Source organism: Peromyscus maniculatus, chromosome 4 (assembly GCF_049852395.1).
Source record: "Peromyscus maniculatus bairdii isolate BWxNUB_F1_BW_parent chromosome 4, HU_Pman_BW_mat_3.1, whole genome shotgun sequence".
Lineage (NCBI taxonomy): Eukaryota > Metazoa > Chordata > Mammalia > Rodentia > Cricetidae > Peromyscus > Peromyscus maniculatus.
The window spans coordinates 142,261,544-142,280,937 of record NC_134855.1 but is presented as its reverse complement, the minus strand read 5'-3'; the positions used below and the strand labels follow the sequence as shown (position 1 = coordinate 142,280,937).

The window sequence follows — 19,394 nt, the reverse complement described above, 5'->3', positions numbered from 1 at the left end:
CTTGGCCTGTAGCAGAGGTTCAGCAAAGGAGGGAAGAAAGTTGGCCTCTATACTAGCCCTTTCTTGTGGGGCTTAGAGGGTTCTACTAGACCTTCCTTCCTGGAGATCTGATTCCGCCCACACCTATACCCAAGTAGGAACTTTGCCCCGCCTCAACCCTTGACTCCTCCCCCATGTGTCTTGACTGACAGTTCAGCCTTAGCTCTGACCCGGCCACTGCTCCTCCACTCACACCGCCCAACTCACCTGCTTCCATGGCCAGCACGGTAATGTTGTGCCAGCCTGCCGTTTCACGGTCCAGCCCCTTGCCAGTCACGATGGCGCCAGTGTCTGCATCAATGTCGAAGATCTGCTCCAAATCCGAGTCACGGTCAATGGCGTACCTGAGTGGGGGACAGGGTTGGGCTGATCAAATGTGCGCCAGTGTCAGGACCCTGAGCCATGATCTCCCTACTCCACCCTACTCCAAGAGAGGGACCACCCCCTAGACACACAGAGCTTAGCATCTCCCTGGAGCTGGTGACTGCTGGATCTCAGGGGTCAATGGAGAGGGCTGAAGACCACATCCCCGGGACAGAGTCACAGATGTCTCTCTCTTTGCTTTCCTGAAAAGGAGGCCTCAGAAATGGGCTTCTCAGTGAGAGGGAGACGAGGGGGCCTTAGGGTTAGCAGAGGTGCCTGCAAACTGACAATTCAGGAAAAATCAAAGGATATAAAATGGCTGGGCTGGAGGTGGGGAGAGCGATTTAGGACCAGGAGTTGGGGTTCTGAGAATTTTGAGCAGGAGAGGGGGTAGAGGCAGGTTAGGATGCTTCTGGAGGCCAGGGGGTCCCCAGACCCAGGGCAGCTGAGCCTGGCCTGGGAGGGTCTGTGGCTGCCCCCGCTCCTCCTGCCTGAACAGCGCGCTTGCTAATCTGCAGCTTTTCAGTTGCCGCGTGAAAAAGCCCTTTGTTCCGCCTTCTTCCGCGGCCTTTGTGCTTCGGCTCCAGGCCTGAAAGGCCCGTGTCCAACACATGTCTCAGGCGGCAGAGGCCCAGAGAGGCCCCGCCAGCGCCCGCCGCCACTTTCTGCACTGATAACACAGGCGGGGTGCCGTGGCTACGCACAGACAAAGGCCTGGCATGCAGGCAAAGGCGCATTGTGCAGCCAGGACAAAGCAGCCAGGCAGGGAGGAAAGCTCTAGCCTCTGCTCTTCCCTCAGTCCTAGAGAGGGAAACTGAGGCCTGGGGGAAGCGATGCCTGCAGGGTTCAAAGCCTTGAGAGACAGTCTTTGGAGAGGCCTGGGATGCATGCAGGATCAAACCTCTTAGGACCTCAGTTTCCCCATCTCTCCCACAGGGATAATAGCAACGGTAAGGGGCTGAGCACACCATGCTGGCATTTCCTGTCACTCACTCACCCTGCGTGACCTTGAACCGTTCTTCCACCTCCTTAGGCTGTTTATGTATCTAATTCAGAGGCACCTGGCACCCTGGTGTGGAATGGGTGAAGTGGGGGGAAGTGATTTCCTATTTGCTGTTGGGAGTGGGGTGAAGGCATGTGGCAGACTCTAGAGGGATTTGCCATGGGCAGAGTGGAATTTTTAAAGTGTGTGTGTGTGTGTGTGTGTGTGTGTGTGTGTGTGTGTGTGTGTCCATGTGTTCATGTATTCACCTGGGTGTGCCTATGCTCATGGGGACCATCAGGTATCCTCCGTCACTCTTTACCTTTCCCCCTTCTGACAAACTTTATACCTGGAGCTTGCTGCTTTGCCGTGCTGGTGTGCATGGCCACACATGTCTTTTTACATGGGTGTTGAGGATTTGAACTCAGGCCCTCAGGCTTTTTCAAGGAGTGCTCTTACCCACTGAGCCATCTCCCCACCCCCCAGGCATCATCTCTTCCTGCCCTGGATTGCTGAGTGTACTGCCTCTTGCCCCTGGCTAGCCAGGGGTGCTACCTGGAAGTTCAGACTCCAGCTGACCCCTTTTTCCTGGCATGCATCGGACAGCTCTGAGATTGCACTTCCCAGCCATCCCCTGCTAGGACCTTCATGACCTGAACATCAAGCAAATGCCTTCTCTGGGCTGTTCAGGGTTGTAAGAGAACAGGACCCTGCCAGACATCACGCTCTTCGGTCATCACCCTCACCTTACAGATGAGGTCACCGAGCCTCCCAGGATAAACTCAGCCGAGTGTGGCTGTGCTGTGCACAGGACACTATTCTACTAGCTAGGTCATGAGTCCCAGCCTTGAGCACATCTTCTCAGGGGGCCTGTCTTTATTTACATTAAGATGCCATGTGGATCCTCCATGACCCTCCCAACTAGGGGTGCATAATTTCTCTGCTGTCGAGTTAGACTCTGCACCCAGAGGTGGGACTCTAGACCCAGAGTTCTTTGGGGCTTGTTGAACTAACCAAAGAAAGCCTCAATGCCTGGAGCCTTGGGTCCCCTTGGCCCCCAGCCTGACCCTGCCAGGTATTTGCATGGGAAGGAGGTGGAACAAGACTCATCTAGGTGCTTGCTCAGTTGAGAGGAATCCTGGAGAGCCACGCCCCCTTTGCAGGTAGAGGGGTGGAGGTAAGGGTTCCGAAGGAGACAGGACTGAGGAGAGGTCATTTCATATTTGCTGTTGGGGGTGGGGTGGGGTGGGGTGGGGTGGCAAATGTAGAGGGATGTGCAATGGGCAGAGTGGAGTTTTAAAAGTGTACATGCTGGGCAGTGGTGGCACACACCTTTACCCAGCACTTGGGAGGCAGAGCCAGGTGTTTCTCTGTAAGTTCGAGGCCAGCCTGGGCTACAGAGTGAGATCCAGGACAGGCACCAAAACTACACAGAGAAACCCTGTCTTGAAAAACAAAACAAAAACAAAACAAAACAAAAAAAAAGGGTATATGTGGGTTTATGTTTTCCAACAACCCATTTAGCTATGGACTCACCAACGGAGTAATCCTTTGATGAAGTCAGCGCCCCTAAGATCCAGTGCCTCTCCTTCTCCCTCTCCTGTTTTCCTCTCCCCATTTCTCTTCCTCCTCTTCTTCCTCATTCTTTCCACCCTTCTCTCTGCCCCTCTAGTCTTTTTTTTTTTTTTCCTTAGAGGGAATGGCAGAGGCTGGAGCCTAAGAATAGGCAGCTGTACCCCAGGCCACAGTGGGGACACTATAGGGAGACCATTAGCCAGTTAAGACGTAGATGACGGCTGCAGCCCTGGCTGTCTGGCTTCCAGCCTTGGGAGCCAGTGAGTGAGGGGGAGGGAAGGGCTCCCTGTGTGGCAGGCAAGAGAAGGGGAAGCGGGCACACCTTATGTGCATGTGCACAGCCCTGTGTCCTGTCTGAGCTGGGGGCAGGAATGCATGTCTGTGGTGTGACTGTGGGTGGGCATGTGTGTGTGACACTATGCTGAAGGTGGAACAGCAAAGACCTGAGCATCCTTGGCTCCGCCCCGGTCTGCAACCAGGCCCTCTGTCCCCAGACAGGTCACTTCCCTCCTTGGAGCCACACTCCAAGGCTCACTGTGCCAGGCGCTCTCCCGGGAACTTATTTCATTTCTCCACTCTAGCGGCACATTGGCTCCCTGTTCGCCCGCCTCAGGACCCTTGCCGTTCCTGCTCCTTGGAATGCCCTCCCGACATGTCCACACTCTGGCTATGTCATCCTGCCTTCTGTTCTCCCCCCGCCCCCAGGAGTCTGACCACTCAATGCAAAGTGACCCCCTGCGACCTCAAATCCCCCGGACCCTCTTACTGCATCCTCTCCATAGCCTCTATCAACACTTAATCACTGCGGATAGGGACGAGAGCCCGTCTTAGTGCATGCACCAGTGACTCTTGGGTGGCCTGCAGACTCTTCTCGGCTGCACACAGTCCAGCACTGGCCTTGCTTCTCAGGTCTGTGGCCCACAGTCAGGGAGCTGTGCCCTGGAACTGCCCTTGGTTGAGTCCCGGGCATGTCCCCAGGCCTGGCTCTGAGCCGTGCAAGGGAAGCTGAGCGAATGTTTGCAGTGCTAAATTGGAGCTGTCTCAAGCTCCCTGCAGGCTCTTCCACATCCGAGGAGCACCAGGGAAGGGGCCGGGCACAGGGAGATGAAGGAGGGTGAGGCGCTGGTTCCAAAGTCTGTCCCTTCGGCAGGGATGAAAGAAGAGGAGAGGGAGTGGGGACGGAGAGGAGGGACAGGACAGGAACATGACCCGACTGACCACCCCCTCGTCCTGCCCCACACCGTGATGCTCGAAGAAGCCAACCTGCTGGGGTCTCCAGTTTTCTGAGAACCCGGGTGACACTGTCCTCTCGGAAGAAGGCTGGGGCCAGCCAGAGGCCAAACAGTGTCCAAAGGCTGTGCCTGATGGCGGGGAGACCAAGGGCTGTGGCCAACGCTAGGCTTCAGCCTGGAAGGTGAGCTCCTGTCCTACCTGGGAGGCCCTGGTGCCTTTACCCCTTCCTGTAAACTATGGCCCCAGGCTCCTGACATCTGCACAGACCTTCCTCTACCCGGAATGGAGCCCAGCTCAGGTCCATTCCCGCCAGTTCCAAGAATTCCTCCCATGTCCCCGAGGCTTTCTCTCAGTCTGACAGACTATGGCAGCTAAGTGAGATGGAATCTTTGTATCTTGTTGGCTAGGGCTGGCATGTAAGGTTGTACAGGCTGGGCCTTGCACAGTTCTAAGAGGCCTGTCAAGACGGATGATGGCAGAGTGTCTGGAACTGCACACCACAATCTTTAAACTCTTTCTCCTAGGTCCCCGCAGAGCTCAGCTTGGCCCATTAACTGTGTAGCAGGGAGTTGGGGAAAAACCTCCTTCCATGTCCATCTGACACCAGCTAATCCTCCCACCGGCCCTTACTCGGTGTCCATGTCTACCACAACCGCCGTCCCCTGTCTTCTGTCTGAGTTTTCCAAACAGGGCCTCTCTAAAGTCCGCAGTTCACAAGTCCCCGCAGCGTCCCCCATCACTGCCCTGCCTCTGCCTCAGCCCGGTCTGGGCCTGGCTCTTGATCTACCCACCCTCTCTCTAGAGTCCCTCTTGTCCTCGCTGCCTGGCAGGTCCCTGAGCCTTCTCTTTCCAGGCTCTTCACCGGGTCCCTCTCTTTCAGGGCTGGTCTCCTCGTCTCTTTTCTCTGTCTTGTTTTGGGTCTACTTCATTCTCTACTGTTCAGGGAGTGTGCAGGGGTGCTGGGCCGTGAGCCTCAGCGCCCCAAGGACCTAGCCGTGAGTGAGCTGGTAGAGGTTTCCATCCTCTGGGTACTGGTTCAGTGGGGGCAGACGAGGCTCGAGGCTCGGTAAACAGGACATCAGGAAATCAGAAGGTGGGATGTGAGCTGTGTGGAGGAGGAATTTGGAGGGAGGGGTAGGAGGGGCTGGGGCTGGGTGGGCATTGGGGGGAGGGGCCAAGGAAGGCTTTTAGAGAGGGATACTGTTGAGCAAAGGGAGTGAGAGGCTAGAGATCTGGGGACCTGGGCCCAGGGGCAGCCACAGCATAGGCCCTGAGAAGGGGCTGAGAGGAGCTGGAACCCACAGAGTCAAGAGGAGGGGAGCATGTGGGAGAAGGCCTGGAGGTTTCTGGGACGTTCAGGGTCAGGTTGAGGGTCAAGGTGAAGTCTGACTGAATTCAAGAGGAGGGTGAGGAGCAGAGGAGGCCAGCGTTAGCTCCACACGGGAGCAAGACCTGGCTGTCTTCTGTTGAGGACAGAGGCCGGGAGGGCTAGCCAGGCGACATGCTGGCTTGAGCCAGGCTGTGACCACAGCTAGGGAGTTCAGGGCGAGAACTCTGGCTACATTTTAAGGTCGAGACTTATAGATGGATGAGAGGCAGACAGACGGAGAGAGGGTGGTGGTGGAGGAGGAAAGAACACGTGGCCTAAAGGACAGAGAAGCCCTGTAGAGGGATGCCTTAAGGAAACAGGGACCCGTTTTGCTTGGTTTTGCTCCTTCTGAACGTGGTGAGGGGTTGTCCACTGAGGCCTGAGGTGGGCTGGTGAGGGAGGAGCCGGGACCTCTCCAGCTGGCAGCCAGAGGACTCCTCTGCCACGCTGGGCACTGGCTCTCCATCTTTGTCCCTGTCTTGCCTGGAACTGCCCCCCTTTTTTTCTTCCTGGGCTCTCTGGCCCCCAGGATCCCCCCTCCCCTCTGCCTTCGGTCTGCTGGGGTTGTGCATGTCAGGAGAGCAGGCAGCAGGCGTGGCCCCGGGCGGGGGTCTCACCGGACGGGCCGGTTGGCGGCGTCGGGGTCCCGCGCCGTCACCACGCCGACCAGGGAGCCCACCTGCGCGTCCTCCTGCACCTCCAGGAGGCCGGAGGGTGGCCGGAACTCAGGGGGCTCGTCCACATCAGTCACGGCCACGCGCACGATTGCTTGGTCTCGGAATGTGCCCAGGTCGGCGAAGCGGGGGTCCACAAACTTGTTGAGGGCTTCCAGCACCACCGTGTGCACCTGCTGGGACTCGAAGTCCAGGCGCTGGGGGAGGCAGAGAAGGCCGGTCATTGACGGGCGGCGCGTGGGGGGGGGGGGGACGATGGCATCGTCAAGAAGGAGCACACAACTGGTCACAGTTGGCTCAGCCCACCATAGAGTTGGCTGTCAGAGGCCCAGACCAGTCCCTTCCGGTGTAAAGGGGGCTCCTAGGGGACTGTTTTTGCCTGGAAACACACAGGCACCACTTTAAAAGGCCCCAATCCCTGGGCTGCTTGCATCCCCACTCAGTATGTTTTCATCAGTCACTCCATTAGATAACCACCTGTAGGACCAATACGGCAGCGATCTCCTTCTACCCATGAGGAAATTGGGGCCACAAGGCCACAGTGACACCCTGAGCAGGTGGCCCCGGAACAGCCAAGAATCAAAGCCAGGCTGTTGGGGCTCCCGAAGCCAGGAGAGAGAAACAGGGACAAAGATCTGCAGGCCTCAGCCCTGGGTTCCAGCCCTGGCTGTCTGCAGCCAGCCGCGAGCTGACTGTGGACAATCAGACGGACCCTTTTGGCTTTGGGGGAGTGAATGAAGTTCCCCAAGGGGAAAGCACCTTGACTGAGCTTGGCTCTAGCCTTCCTAAACAGATGAAATCAGTGGCAGAGCTTTGGTTACTATGGTCACGTGATGTGGGGGCGGGGCTTTCTGGAGTCCCTAAGCCTATGTCTGCCTGGCATACGGGGCCCCTTCCCTAACAGCACAGATTACCTTTTTCCCCTGTCTTGTTGCCGGAGCCAACGGGATGCAGCTGGGCGCTGCCCTAGGAATGAAGGATGGCTTCTACAGCCAGGCCATTCATCAGGCGGGGCTCTGCCAGGCTCTGGAGCCATTGCTGACTCCACAGACACCTCAGGCGCCTACTGGAGCCACCACACTGCAGAGCATGGGGATGAGGCATCCCTGAGGAAGAGAGAGAGCTAGCTTGCTGGGGTGAATCCTGACGCTTTGGACTGCTAGGAAACTATGGAGTGCTGTGGGCTGCTAGGCTGCTCTGGGCCTCTGATTTCCCATCTATGACCCGGGCCAGTCTCATAGTTGGGGCACATGGGGATCAAAAGTCTGAAAATTGATTGAATTCTGCAGCTAGAGGCCCGAGCTTGTGTTCCTACAGGGCTGTCCCAGTTGAGTGACCTGGACAGGGTACTGAACCCCTTGGGGCACACAGAGGCCTGCAACAACGTGTGGACTCAGGCAGGGAACTTGGGCAGGGGACTCGAGCCTTCCACCGGGGAGCACGATCAAGGGCGTAGTCCTCAAGGCTTGTCACCCTGAGTCGTCACAGTTATGGCCAAATCCTGGAAGATAGGTCCCTGCTTTCTTCTGAGACCTCCTTCCCCATCCTCCCAGAAGCACTGGGTCTGCCAGGCTGAGCTTTCCGGGTCAGCCACAAGAAAGCACACGGCTGGATATAGTGGGGGAAAGGCTTGGGTTCGAATCCCAACACTGTCTCTTCCAGAAGTGGAAGCCCCTTTCTCTTTCCCGACCTTTCTCACTAGTCAATATGCAGATGGCGTGGCCTTCCTGTCAGACGGGAACATGGGGATTAGAGGAAGTGACCTGTGAAGGGCCAGGGATGTGCTGACGTAGGCCATAACGATGTTTAGGAGCATGGGCTGAAATCTGAACTCACGAACAGCTGTGCAATCCTGGGTAGGGTCGCTTATCCTCTCTCAATGAGACATCGAGGCCTCAACCCTGGAGGTGGGGGAAGTGAGAGCCCCCGGCTGCCTTCCCGCCCTGCCCACAGCAGCCTCACCTTCTGCACTGTGATGATGGCCTCCTGAGTGTCGCTGTCCGTGGTGACCTTGAATGCATCCCCTCCGCTGCCGCTTTCTTCTCTCAGGTGGTAAGTCATGTCTGTGTTCTCACCCACATCCGAGTCCTCGGCCTTCACTCGGCCCACAGCGGTGCCGATGGGCGCTGACTCCTGTATGCTGAACTGGTACATCTCTGTGGGGGACATGCCAGGAGGTTGACCCTGGTTTCTGCCAGCGCTGGGGAGAGGAGGAGGGGCCTGGGTATGCCGGGGAGATTTGTGTCTGCAGGGGCGCTGCCCTGGCCAGGTGGGAATTTCAGACTGCAATGGACCTGTCTTCTGAAGGGCAGAGGCCATGCGATTCCACCCCCAGGGTTCTCGGTTGACAGTATGGGGACATCCCTGACATCCTTGAGGCCTGTTTCTCCTCCTGCCCAGCAAGGGGGACAGAAGAGGTTTATCACGAGGGTTGAGGCTCTCCTCAGCCTGAGCCGGTTTTGACCTGTACCTATGAGCTTCAGTTCCCTCCTCTGTGAAATGGGAAGAACACATTCCTAACAGCAGTGTTACTATGACAACTCAGACGCCGCTACCTGTGAGATGTGAGGAACTGTGCCCCGGACCGCATGGAAATGACTGGCCGTGGGCATCTCACACTGATGGCACTTGTGTCACCTCCTAGAATCACCTCTGATGACCCAGACAGTGTACAGTGGAAGAGGACAGAGCCTCCCTGATAAAGGGGTGAGGGGATGAGCCCAAAGCAGCAGACTGCTGGGAAAAGACGTTCTAGAGGAGATGGCAGGTGTGAACACCCTGAAGCGGGCGCTCTCTGGCAAAGATGGCCTGGTGACCGAAGGGGGACAGATGACACACGAGTAGCATCCTCCTATCTGACCAGAACCAAGGTCAAGGTGAGAGTGGCTTGCTGAACAGGGGTCAGCCCAGGTGACATTTGGGACTTTGCCATTGGTGCCTCGAATGCCCGAGAGGCCTTGTGTGCACGGGCTGCCTCTTTCTCATGCTCACACAGCAGCCTTGAGAGGATCCTTGCTCTGATAGCTCCCCACTGCCCTTGGGGTAGACGTGGGAAGTCCCTCAGCCCTGCAGCCAGCCCGTCACACCCCTGCTGGGGTTCCTCCCTGCTGTATGGCCCAGAAGGCACAACTCAGGGCTTGCCTGTACCAGCTCTCACCTTCTCTCCCCACTTTACCCTTTGGGGACCCTTCCTATATCTTCAGCTGCTTCTGCCCGCCCCTCCCGGGGCGCCCAAGAACATCCTAGCAGGTATTACTGTCCATCTCTCAAACTCTCCTCTGGGCTGAACGTGAGCTGTGGGAGACAAGAGTCATGGTGCTCATTCACCAGGCACAGGATGCTGTCTCGTGGGTGGGCTGTGTTAAGGAGCGGTGAGCAACTAAATAAAAGATTAAAGAGTCTAACTACACTCAGTGTTGGTGGGGATGTGGCACAAGGGACAAGCACATCACTTCATGAGGAAACACTTTTCAGCAATACTAGAGAAGTGTTTGCAGAAGGGCACTCGGAGACACAGGCAACTAGGTTCCAAGTTCACAATAGCTCCATCTAGAAACAAGCCAAATATTCAGCAGGACAGATATGTGGGAATACTATACAGCAAGGAAAAGGAACAGTTAGAAGGAACAGCCTGAGAATAGGAATGTCATTTTGAAAGTCAAAGGCACACAGCAGCGTATATCACATGGTTTCACTTATTTGAGGTTCACAAAGGGGCGGGAGTAGACTATGGTGCTTGGTAGAGAGGAGGGCAGAGTCTCAGAAAAGCACAGAAATGATGGTGACGGGCAGAGTGGGGGCTGGTGCTGGTGGAGAAGGAGGATGCCGCGGCTGAGAAAGGCACACGGGGGATTCTGGGTCCTGCTGGTGGGGCCGAGTGCCGGCTTTGGGCTTTTCTATTTTTTGCCCTTCTGGCCTCTATAGTCACAGAAAAGAAATGAGGGAGGGAGAGGAGAGAAGAAGGAAGAAAGGGAGGGGAGGAGGGAGGAAGAGGAGGGAGAGAGGCATGCGTCAAGCAGCCTTTCTGGCTGGGCCTCCTCTCTGCTCTGCCCCTCATGTAGATCCTGCTGCCCGGAGCCTGGTACTGTTTATTGTCTAGCCAAGAGCTTTCCCTTCTGGAACAGGAGTGCTGGGGCCTGCCTGCCCCGGCCCCCTGTCTGTAGCCTGTGCTGGGGCCCACCCTGTGCTGAACGGCTGAGGTGGTAGGCTGCTTGAGCTCAGCTAAGGGATTGTGTTCGCTTATCTTATGGGGGTCAGTCCCCTGTGGCGGGGCCTAATATGAGAGCAGTGGACCTCGGGTAATGACTCGCCTGATAGGAATCAGCTGGCTCCCGGCGGCATTTAGTCTCTGCCAGCTGCAGCTGCAGCTTCCCTGTGGCGGCTGGGCCTGAGCGGGGACAGCCCGCTAGCCAGGCTGATAGGCAGGTGGGGGCCTGATCCAGAGAAGCCGCCTGCCCTGACGTGTGCCGGAAGAGGCAAGCCTCCCATGCATCGGCACAGACTGCTAGCCTCCAGGCTCCAGGAGGAGGGAGACCTTGACCTCAGATCAGCTTTCTTGGGCTTAAGTATGGGTGTCCCTCTGCCTGGGTGCAGTGGCTGCCCCCTTCTATCTAGACCCTGATGAACCTTCAACACCTCTTTACAAGCTTGGGTTGGGGATCTAGCAGTAGCTAGGGGGCCCTGAAGGGCCAGCAAGAGGGCAAATGAATGGCCAGAAGGGGAGCAGGGGCTTCTCAGGTGGGGAGGCTACAGCAGTTTTTCTGTCTGCCAAGCCAGATTGGCAGGGGTTTCCCTCTGTGGGAGGCAGGCTTGGAGGAGCACCCAGGTGACGGTCCCCCTCCAGGCAGGAAGCTCTAAGGGAAGCTGGACCAGTAGGCTCTCATGCAGACAGACAGACAGACACAGAACCCCACTTACTCTGTGGGAAGCGGGGCGGGTTGTCATTGACGTCAGTAACCACGATGGTGACTGTAGTGGAGCCCGAGAGGCCACCCAGCTGGCCTGCCATGTCTGTGGCTTGGATAACCACCTCATAGCGTTCCTGGCTCTCACGGTCGAGGTCAGGTACAGCTGTCCGGATCACACCTGTGGGTGAGGGAGAATGGGGCCATGATGGCAGACTCTGGCCAGGCCGAGGCAGGGCTCAACCATGCTGTGCTGTGTACCGAAGGTCAAGGGAGAGCCATGGGTGCAAAAGACACGTGTGGCGTGGTGGTTTGAACGAGAATGGCTCCCAAAGACTATATATTTTCATGTTCGGTCCACAGTGGGTGGAACTGTTGGGGAAGCATTAAGGGGTGTGGCCTTGTTGGAGGAGGCGTGGTCTTGTTGGAGGAGGTGTGTTACTGGGGGTGGGATTTGAGGTTAGCTCTGCCTCTGCTTGTCAATCAGATGAGCTCTCAGCTACTGTTTCAGTACCATAACTGCCTGCCTGCTGCCATGGTCTTACCATGATGGTCATGGGTTTTAACCATTTGGAGCTGTGAGCCCCCAATTAAATGCTTGTGGTGGAGATTATTTGACAGGGTCTCTCTGTGTAGACCTGGCTAGCTTGGAACTCACTGTGCAGATCAGGCTGGCCTCTGCCTCCTGAGTGCTGGGATTAAAGGTGTGCACCCACCATGACCAGTTAAATTCTTTCTTTCATAGGCTGCCTTGGTCATGATGTTTTGTCACAGTAATAGAAAAGTAAATTAAGACGCTTGGCCATTGGGACCCACAGAGCTCATCAGCCAGAGCACACTTGCACACAGACCCCTCACACATATTCCCACAGTGCACAATCACAGACAGACAGATGAGTTCTCTGCTCTCTCTCTCTCTCTCTCTCTCTCTCTCTCTCTCTCTCTCTCTCTCATACACACACACACACACACACACACACACACACACACACACACGCCTCTACACACCTACAGACTAACACTCACTTTGCCACACATGTGCACAAACTTCCACATACAGAAGACCATTTGCTTTGCTGAGAGGTGACCTGTGGACCAGATCTGCCCCTGGGAATCTGCCCTGAGTAGCCAGTCCCACCATGGGTCTGTTTCCCCCAGGATCTGGTATGTGCTGAGCAGGGCATCTGCCTGGCTTGTTAGTGACCTGCAGAACTTGGTACCAAGCAACTTCTCAGGGTGTTTAACATATAGGCAACACTCACTGAGGGTCATACTCCATTCATGCACAGGTGCATGCCTCACACATATGGACGGAAGTCACACACATCTGTTCATTGCATCCCTGCCCATCCCCCAGCCCTCTCCCATACCCCAAGCCTGGGTTCTCTGTCCAGGCCACAGAGAAGGGCTGGGAAGACCATCTTCCAAGCTGCCCATGGTGTAGAAGCCGAAATGGTAATGCTGAAGGTTAATTCTTCAGAGAAGACAGCCAGGCCTCATTTCCTGTCAGTGTAAGAAACCTGGTCAGGAGGGGGAGTTGATGAGGCATTCAGAGCCTCTCCTGACACCCCTCCCACCTGCCAAGCACAGGTGGTGACAGGTGGCGCCTGGGCCTGAGCACCTGGTGGAGTCATGCACCAGCAGCCCCAGGACGCGCCCCATAAAACCTGTGCTCCAACTCCTGATGTCCCCACGTCCCTGGATTCCAGTAAAGGTGATGGGACAGGAGGAGAGGCTGTGGGGTGGTGTGTGTTTGTGTATGCATTGTGTGCGCACGAGTGTGTGTGCTGTGTATTGTGTGCCCAGAGTAGGCAGTACTCAGGGTGGTCCACTTTTGTGATTGCGGGGAGAGGAGGGAAAGAACATGAGGGGAAGAGGAAGGAGAGGAAGGGAGGAGAGAGAGAGAGAGAGAGAGAGAGAGAGACAGACAGACAGACAGACAGACAGACAGAGACACACACAGAGAGACAGAGAGAGAGAGAGACAGACAGACAGACAGAGACACACACAGACAGACAGACAGACAGACACACACACACACACACACACACAGAGAGAGAGAGAGAGAGAGAGAGAGAGAGAGAGAGAGAGAGAGAGAGAGAGAAGCCACGGACCCTGGGAAAGAGACAGAGACCCGGAGGAAGGGACAGCAGAAGAGACTAGGGAAGAGAGACATTTGGGGAGGGGAGACCTCTTGAGACAGAAAAGCAGAGAAGAGAAGCAGGAAAAGTGCCTTGTCCAGAGAGAGGAGGGGGGGGGACACAGAGAGGGAAGAGATGAGGGCAACACTTGTCGGAGCCAAAGCAAGTGGCTAGTGCCAGCTCCGGGAGTAAGGACAAATGGCAGACAGGCATAGTGGCCTCCAGATTTACAGGCGAGGTCCAAGGCAGGAAAGCAAGGAAGAGAGCTGACTCTGTTGCTGTTTTGAGAGAGGGTCTCAAGTACCTCAGGTTGGCCTTGAACTGCTGACCCTCCTGCCTCCACCTCCCAAGTGCTGGACTACAGCTATGTGCCACCATGTCTGGCAGGGAGCTGAGTAGCCATACACTTTACATCTAGGGATACACTGAATGACAGTCTGGTAGCAGGATTTAGGGCCACCGTGTATCTCAAAGCTCTTCATCCCCAGCTCCGAGTGGGGACTGGAGCAGAAGTCTGGCTCTATCTGAGCAGGTGAGGTGGGAGGCCTCATGCAGCTAGTTTCTCTGTTGTCCCCACTCCAGAGAGACTGGGGACATAATATCTCATAGAGCATGTGGTTCAGGAGCCTCTGGGCTCCTGGAGTGGGAAACAGGGGCCATGTGGCCTCTGGACGCTGTCTGGAGTCACACACCGTGTGAAGTTGCTATGGAGATAGTCTCTGATAAAACACATCCCAGTTTCCACAACCTTGGATAATTCCTGCTCACTGAATATGGCCTTGGGCATGTGGTGTGCTCTGGCTTAGGGACAAGTCTGAGGAGTGTAAAGTCTTGAGTGCTGGGGTCTTTTCTCTGGGAATCCAAAGGCCCCTGCATGATGAAGCAACCCAGAATGAAAGGGACTTGGTGAGAGGTCTAGGTCTGCCAGCTGCGTCAGCCCTCAGCTGCCCAACAGTCAAGGGTTGTTCCACGAATGACCCCCAAGAAAGAGCTGCTCAGCTAGCCCACACAACTATGACGGAGAATAAACCATTGACCCACAAAGTTTGGCTTATCTTGGTACAGCCTTAGGTAACTGATAGAGAAATCCGATTAGCTGAGCCGTTCCTGAGCTAATTCATGTAGCTGTGTCTAACTGAGGGTCAGTTTGGCTGAGAGGTCCAAGATGACCTCAGCGTCCCTCTGTCTGTGGGGACACGTGGGCTCCCTCTCCCTCCAGGAAGCTGGCATCCTTCTGTGAGCTCTCAGGACTGTGTTCTAGAACAGAAGTTGAAGGCTGAGGGCTGACGGCGTGGCTCAGCAGGTAAAGGAGCCCACCTGTGAGCCTGACGACCTGGGTTCTGTTCCCACATACACACACATTACCCTCTACATGTATGCTTACACACGTGTGTGCACACACAATGAATACACAGATAAATGTTTAAAAAAAGGTAAAGACCTCTTAAGAACGGATCATGGAATCTACAAAACATATTTCTATCACTTTCTATTGGGCCAAAGCAAACCACCAGATTCAAGGGTGCAGAAGAGGACTCCACATCTCAATAGTTAGCAGGGGTAGTGGGGAGAGGGGAGGCGTGAGGGGGGAAGCAGGGCACACCACAGCGAGCCCTGTGTATCTGCATTAGCAGATTTTAAATCCGCAGGTTCATCCTCCTTGGATACAGCCAACCACATCTGGAAAACAGGAAGGAGATGACTGCGCCTGCGCCGCACGCATAGCGCTCTTCCCTCAACAACATTCCCGAACAAGAGAGTGAGACGCCGATTTCCTACATCCGCTTCACGTGCAGTGCCATCAGCCTCCAGGGATGACTTAGGGTACATGAAAGGATGCGTGAGGTGACATGCCGGCACCACGCCACCTTACGCTCCAACAGCCTTGGAGTCTTGGAGCCAAGCCCTGTCAGATGCCAAGAGATGAATGTCCTCAGTGGCAGTGTGCAGGGAGGAGGGCGTATGGAGGTACACAATTCCCAGATCGGCCCATGATCTTATTCATTCATTTATTCATGTATTCACTTATGCTCGCGGAGGGTCTGTGATGTGCTGGGAACACTCAGCATTGGACATGAGGAGTGTAAAAAGGATCGACTTGGGCCAGACAGACACGGGCTTGGCTATTCTTTCCACTGTTTACACGCCCTGACTTTGGGCAAGTTCTTGGGTCTGTCTGAGTCTGTTCCCCATTCTGTAAAATGAAGCTATCCACTGTGATAGCTTCTTGCCAGGATCCAGAATTACCTAGGAGGCAGGTCTCTGGGTACACCTGTGGAGGATTATCTTGATTATGCTAATTGAGCTAGGAAAACCCATCTTAATGATGGGTGGGACCATTCCTGGACTGCAGAGGGAGAGGAGGAGCACTAGCTTGCTTGCATCCTTCTCGGGTTACAGACCAGCCACTTCAAGCTCCTGCTGCCTCAGTTTCCTGCAGCGATGGACTGTGGATGGAAATTAACCCTTTCTGGCGTTTTTCATCTTCCTTCCTTCCTTCCTTCTTTCCTTCCTTCCTTCCTTCCCTCCTTCCTTCCTTCTTTCCTTTCCTTTTCTCTTCCTTCCTTCCTTCCTTCCTTCCTTTTTCTTTCTTTCGGGCATTTTATCATAGCAAGAGGAAAAGAGATGACGATACTTGCTCTGGGGGTTGCTGAGGCATAGATGAGACCACGTCTCACTTTTTAAAAATTATTTTTGTGTATGTGTGTATGCATGGTGTGTGTGTGTGTGTGTGTGTGTGTGTGTGTGTGTGTGTGTGTGTGTGTTTGAATGAGACGTTCTTCATAAGTCTCAGGCATTTGACTACTTGGTCCCCCGTTGGTGGCTGTTTGGGAGGAATTAGGAGGTGTGTCACAAACGGTGGACTTCAAGGAAGATTCTCACCATTTTGAGTGTGCTCTCTACTTTCCGACTGTGACATGAAATGTTAGTTCCCAGCTGATCCTGCACCCATGCCTCTGCTCGGCCATTGGGGAGCCTATCCGTCTGGAACCATTAGCCCAAATAAACCTTCGTGAGTTGCCTTGGTCATGGTGTTTTATCACAGTAACTAAGGAGTGTGCTTGGGGGGGGCGGCGTGCGGGCATGCACCTGCCACAGTGCACCTGTTGAGGGCAGAGGACAGCTGAGTGTCCATTCTTGCCTTCCATCTTGCTTAAGACAGGGTCACTCACTCACTGCTTTGTACCCCAAGCTTCTGGGAGTTCTCCTGTCTCTGCCTCTTACCTCACTATAGGATTGCTGAGGACACACACACACACACACACACACACACACACACACACACACACCTGGCTTTCCATGGTCACTGCGGATCTGAACTCAAGTCCTCAGCTTGCATGGCAAACACTTTACCCACCGAGTCGTCTCTTCAGCCCCAGGTCTCACGTTTTAAAGACTCCCACACACCTTTTCCTTTGCATCCTGGGTTGGGCACCCCCATGGACAAGCCCCGGGCAAAGGTCCAGCTGATCTTGTGTCAGCGTAAGGATATTTACAGGCTTGGGATGGAGTGCTCAGTTAGCACTTGGACTGCCTGAGTGGCCTTCTCTGCCTCCTGCCTGTCCCCTCCACCCCGGTGGCTGTTTCCAGTTTCTCGGTCAGAGCACAAATCTATGAGGGTAGAAGAGGAGCCGGGTTCACCACCCTGACCCCAGGATCCAGCGCACAGCAGATGTGTAGCAAGTCCGAGTTCCGTCCCCTCTAGGCCCAATGGCCGTCCCTGGCACAGGTGTGAATTTTTAGCCAAGATCGTGACAGGGGCTGGCAATTATAACTGGCCACGGCTGCCCGGTGCCCCCAGTCCTGGCTGTTGTCTTCACCAACCCTCTATCTCCTCCAGATGCTGCCGAGGGGGCCCTGGAGCCTGTGTGACGCCTCATTAGCCTCCAAATGCCATCCCTGTCGCCCCTGTGGGGGGCTGGCTGGCAGGCCTGGCCTTTAAAACACACAAGTTAATTCCTCCTCTGGCACTTGGCCCCGTGGCGCGGCCCCTCCCCCTCCCTTCCTCACACCTTCCCCTCAGGCCTCGTTGCGTTGCGGCTCTGCTCCCTGCTAGCTGCGCAGCGAGAACAGACTGTACCTCGCAGTAGCAGCTAAATATAGCCCCGCATCGGCAGAATATTCCTGGCTGGGGAAACGGGCTGGGGCTGGCAGTGGTGCCAGGGTGACTGTGGTGGTGACGCTGGGGTACAGAGGGAAGACTCAGTGCATCCTGGGAAATGTCAGAGTGGACCCTTTCAGACCCCAAAGTTGAGATTCAAACAAGGATTCCACTGGGACTCTTCCACCGGGCTTGAAACGAGCCCCCTTTCTGGCTTCCAATAAACTGTTTCTGTTCTACTGGACGTTTGGATTCTCACCTGTCACACCCCTTCTGAGCTTGGGGGTTGCCCCTAAGAAAGTAGAAGCCTCTCCACTCGCATTATGGTCTAACCTGTCACCTGCCTGTCCTTGCCACTCCCAAGATTCAGTCCTGGCCCTCCTAACCCCCCAACCTCCCCTCTGCAAGCAAACATAATCTTACTCTTGCCTTTGACTACATAGCTTAGGCTGGCCTCAAACTCATAGAGATCCATGAACACAACCGACACTCCTTGTCCTTGCCCATCTGGGTCTGGGCTCCAATTCCAACATCTCCATCTAATCCTTTACACTCCTTGCTGGAAGCCATTGCTGCCCGACACACCGCTTCAGTCAGTGCGCTTATTTTCTGCATTTCTTTCTCTGCTAGAAGCCCCAGAAATGCAGTCTGGATGACCCTGCTGCTGTCTCCTCCGTGTCTAGTGCCCACCCAGGCCTGTAGTGACCACTCCGTCAGTATCTGAATGAACCAAAGAGCTCTCACCCTGCATTCCCACAGGCTCATGAGTACAGGGTGAGGGGTGTGCACTAGAGCTGAAGATGCTGAAGAGAGAGAAAGGGGGTGCAGTGGGTTCCTACAAAGGGCAGACATCGTGCAGGATGGAGCCCCTGATTCCCCCCTTACCCTACTCTCCTATAGTCACAGGAGACTTCAAAAGCCTTGACCATTTTCAGAGCTCCATGTCCATAATTTAGATGGACAGCTGAAACTTCTAGAAGTTTCTTTCCTTCTCTTCCCTCATAACTTTGGCACAGTTAAAGCTGAATTATCATCTTAAAATACTTGTTTATTTGGGCTGGAGAGATGGCTCAGCCATTAAAGGCTAGGCTCACAACCAAAATACTTGTTTATTTTTATATGTATGAATGCTTGCCCATGAGTATGTGCACCATGAGCATGCAGTCCCTGTGGAGGCCAGAAGAGGGCGTCAGATCCCCTGGAACTAGATAAGTGTTCATCTGGTGCTGGGAACTGAACTTGGGTCCTCTGGAAGATCAGCCAGTGATCTTAACTGCTGCATCGTCTCTCCAGTCCCTAAGGTTGGGTTCTCTAGCTCTGCTCCAGACCCTGGGACACATCGGTCAGTCCCTCTACTGAAGATGGCTCTTAACTCACTTCGTCCTGTTTCCGTGGGAGGCAGCCCTGACCTTCATGTCTATGGGAGAGTAGGTTAAGGGAGGATTCGGGGCTCCAGGCTGCCTAGCGTCTGCCCCGTGTAGGAACCCACTGCACACTTCCTCTTTAGTATCTTAACACACACTCACCCCCAATCCTTCATCAACTCCAGCCTCCCAACTAGCCAGGTGTTAAGGAGTCCGAGTAGGTGTTGGGCAAGTACCAGCTTCTGACTTTTGTCTTTGGGGGCTCTGTGCTGGACACCTGGGCTCTGGCGCATCTCTGCTTCTAATTCCTGTCTCCGAGCCAAGCTCACTTGCTGCCACCCAAGGGATCTTGTTAAAATGAAAACCTGAACATGTCACTTCCCTGCTCAGAAGTCATCAATGAACCCACAGCATCGGTGAGGAGGAGGGACCTGGGCACGGCAATCTGGGGGTGGGGAGTGTAATCTGGTACCTCTAGGCATTATCTGTTGAGATTCCAAATGCATGTGTCCTGTGACCCAGCATTTCTACTTCCTGAAAATTACCCTGCAGATACACTCATACCGGCAGAAAATGATGCATGTGTGAGGTTATTCGTGGAAGCACTGTTCATTGTAGCAAATGATTGGAAAGAGGGTACATGTCCAT

At 55.0% G+C, this 19,394-nt stretch overlaps 1 protein-coding gene across 1 annotated transcript in view; it reads right to left on the bottom strand.

Moving 5' to 3' along the window:
* Cdh22 (cadherin 22) overlaps positions 1-19,394 on the bottom strand; it is a 127,172-nt gene that overhangs the window by 23,486 nt on the left and 84,292 nt on the right. Inside the window, exons 5-8 of the mRNA XM_076571168.1 lie at positions 11,153-11,320; positions 8,198-8,391; positions 6,179-6,432; positions 247-383 (exon numbers count right to left, since the gene is read on the bottom strand). Of these exons, the coding sequence (XP_076427283.1) occupies positions 247-383; positions 6,179-6,432; positions 8,198-8,391; positions 11,153-11,320 (753 nt within the window). The remainder of the gene's footprint in view (positions 1-246; positions 384-6,178; positions 6,433-8,197; positions 8,392-11,152; positions 11,321-19,394) is intronic.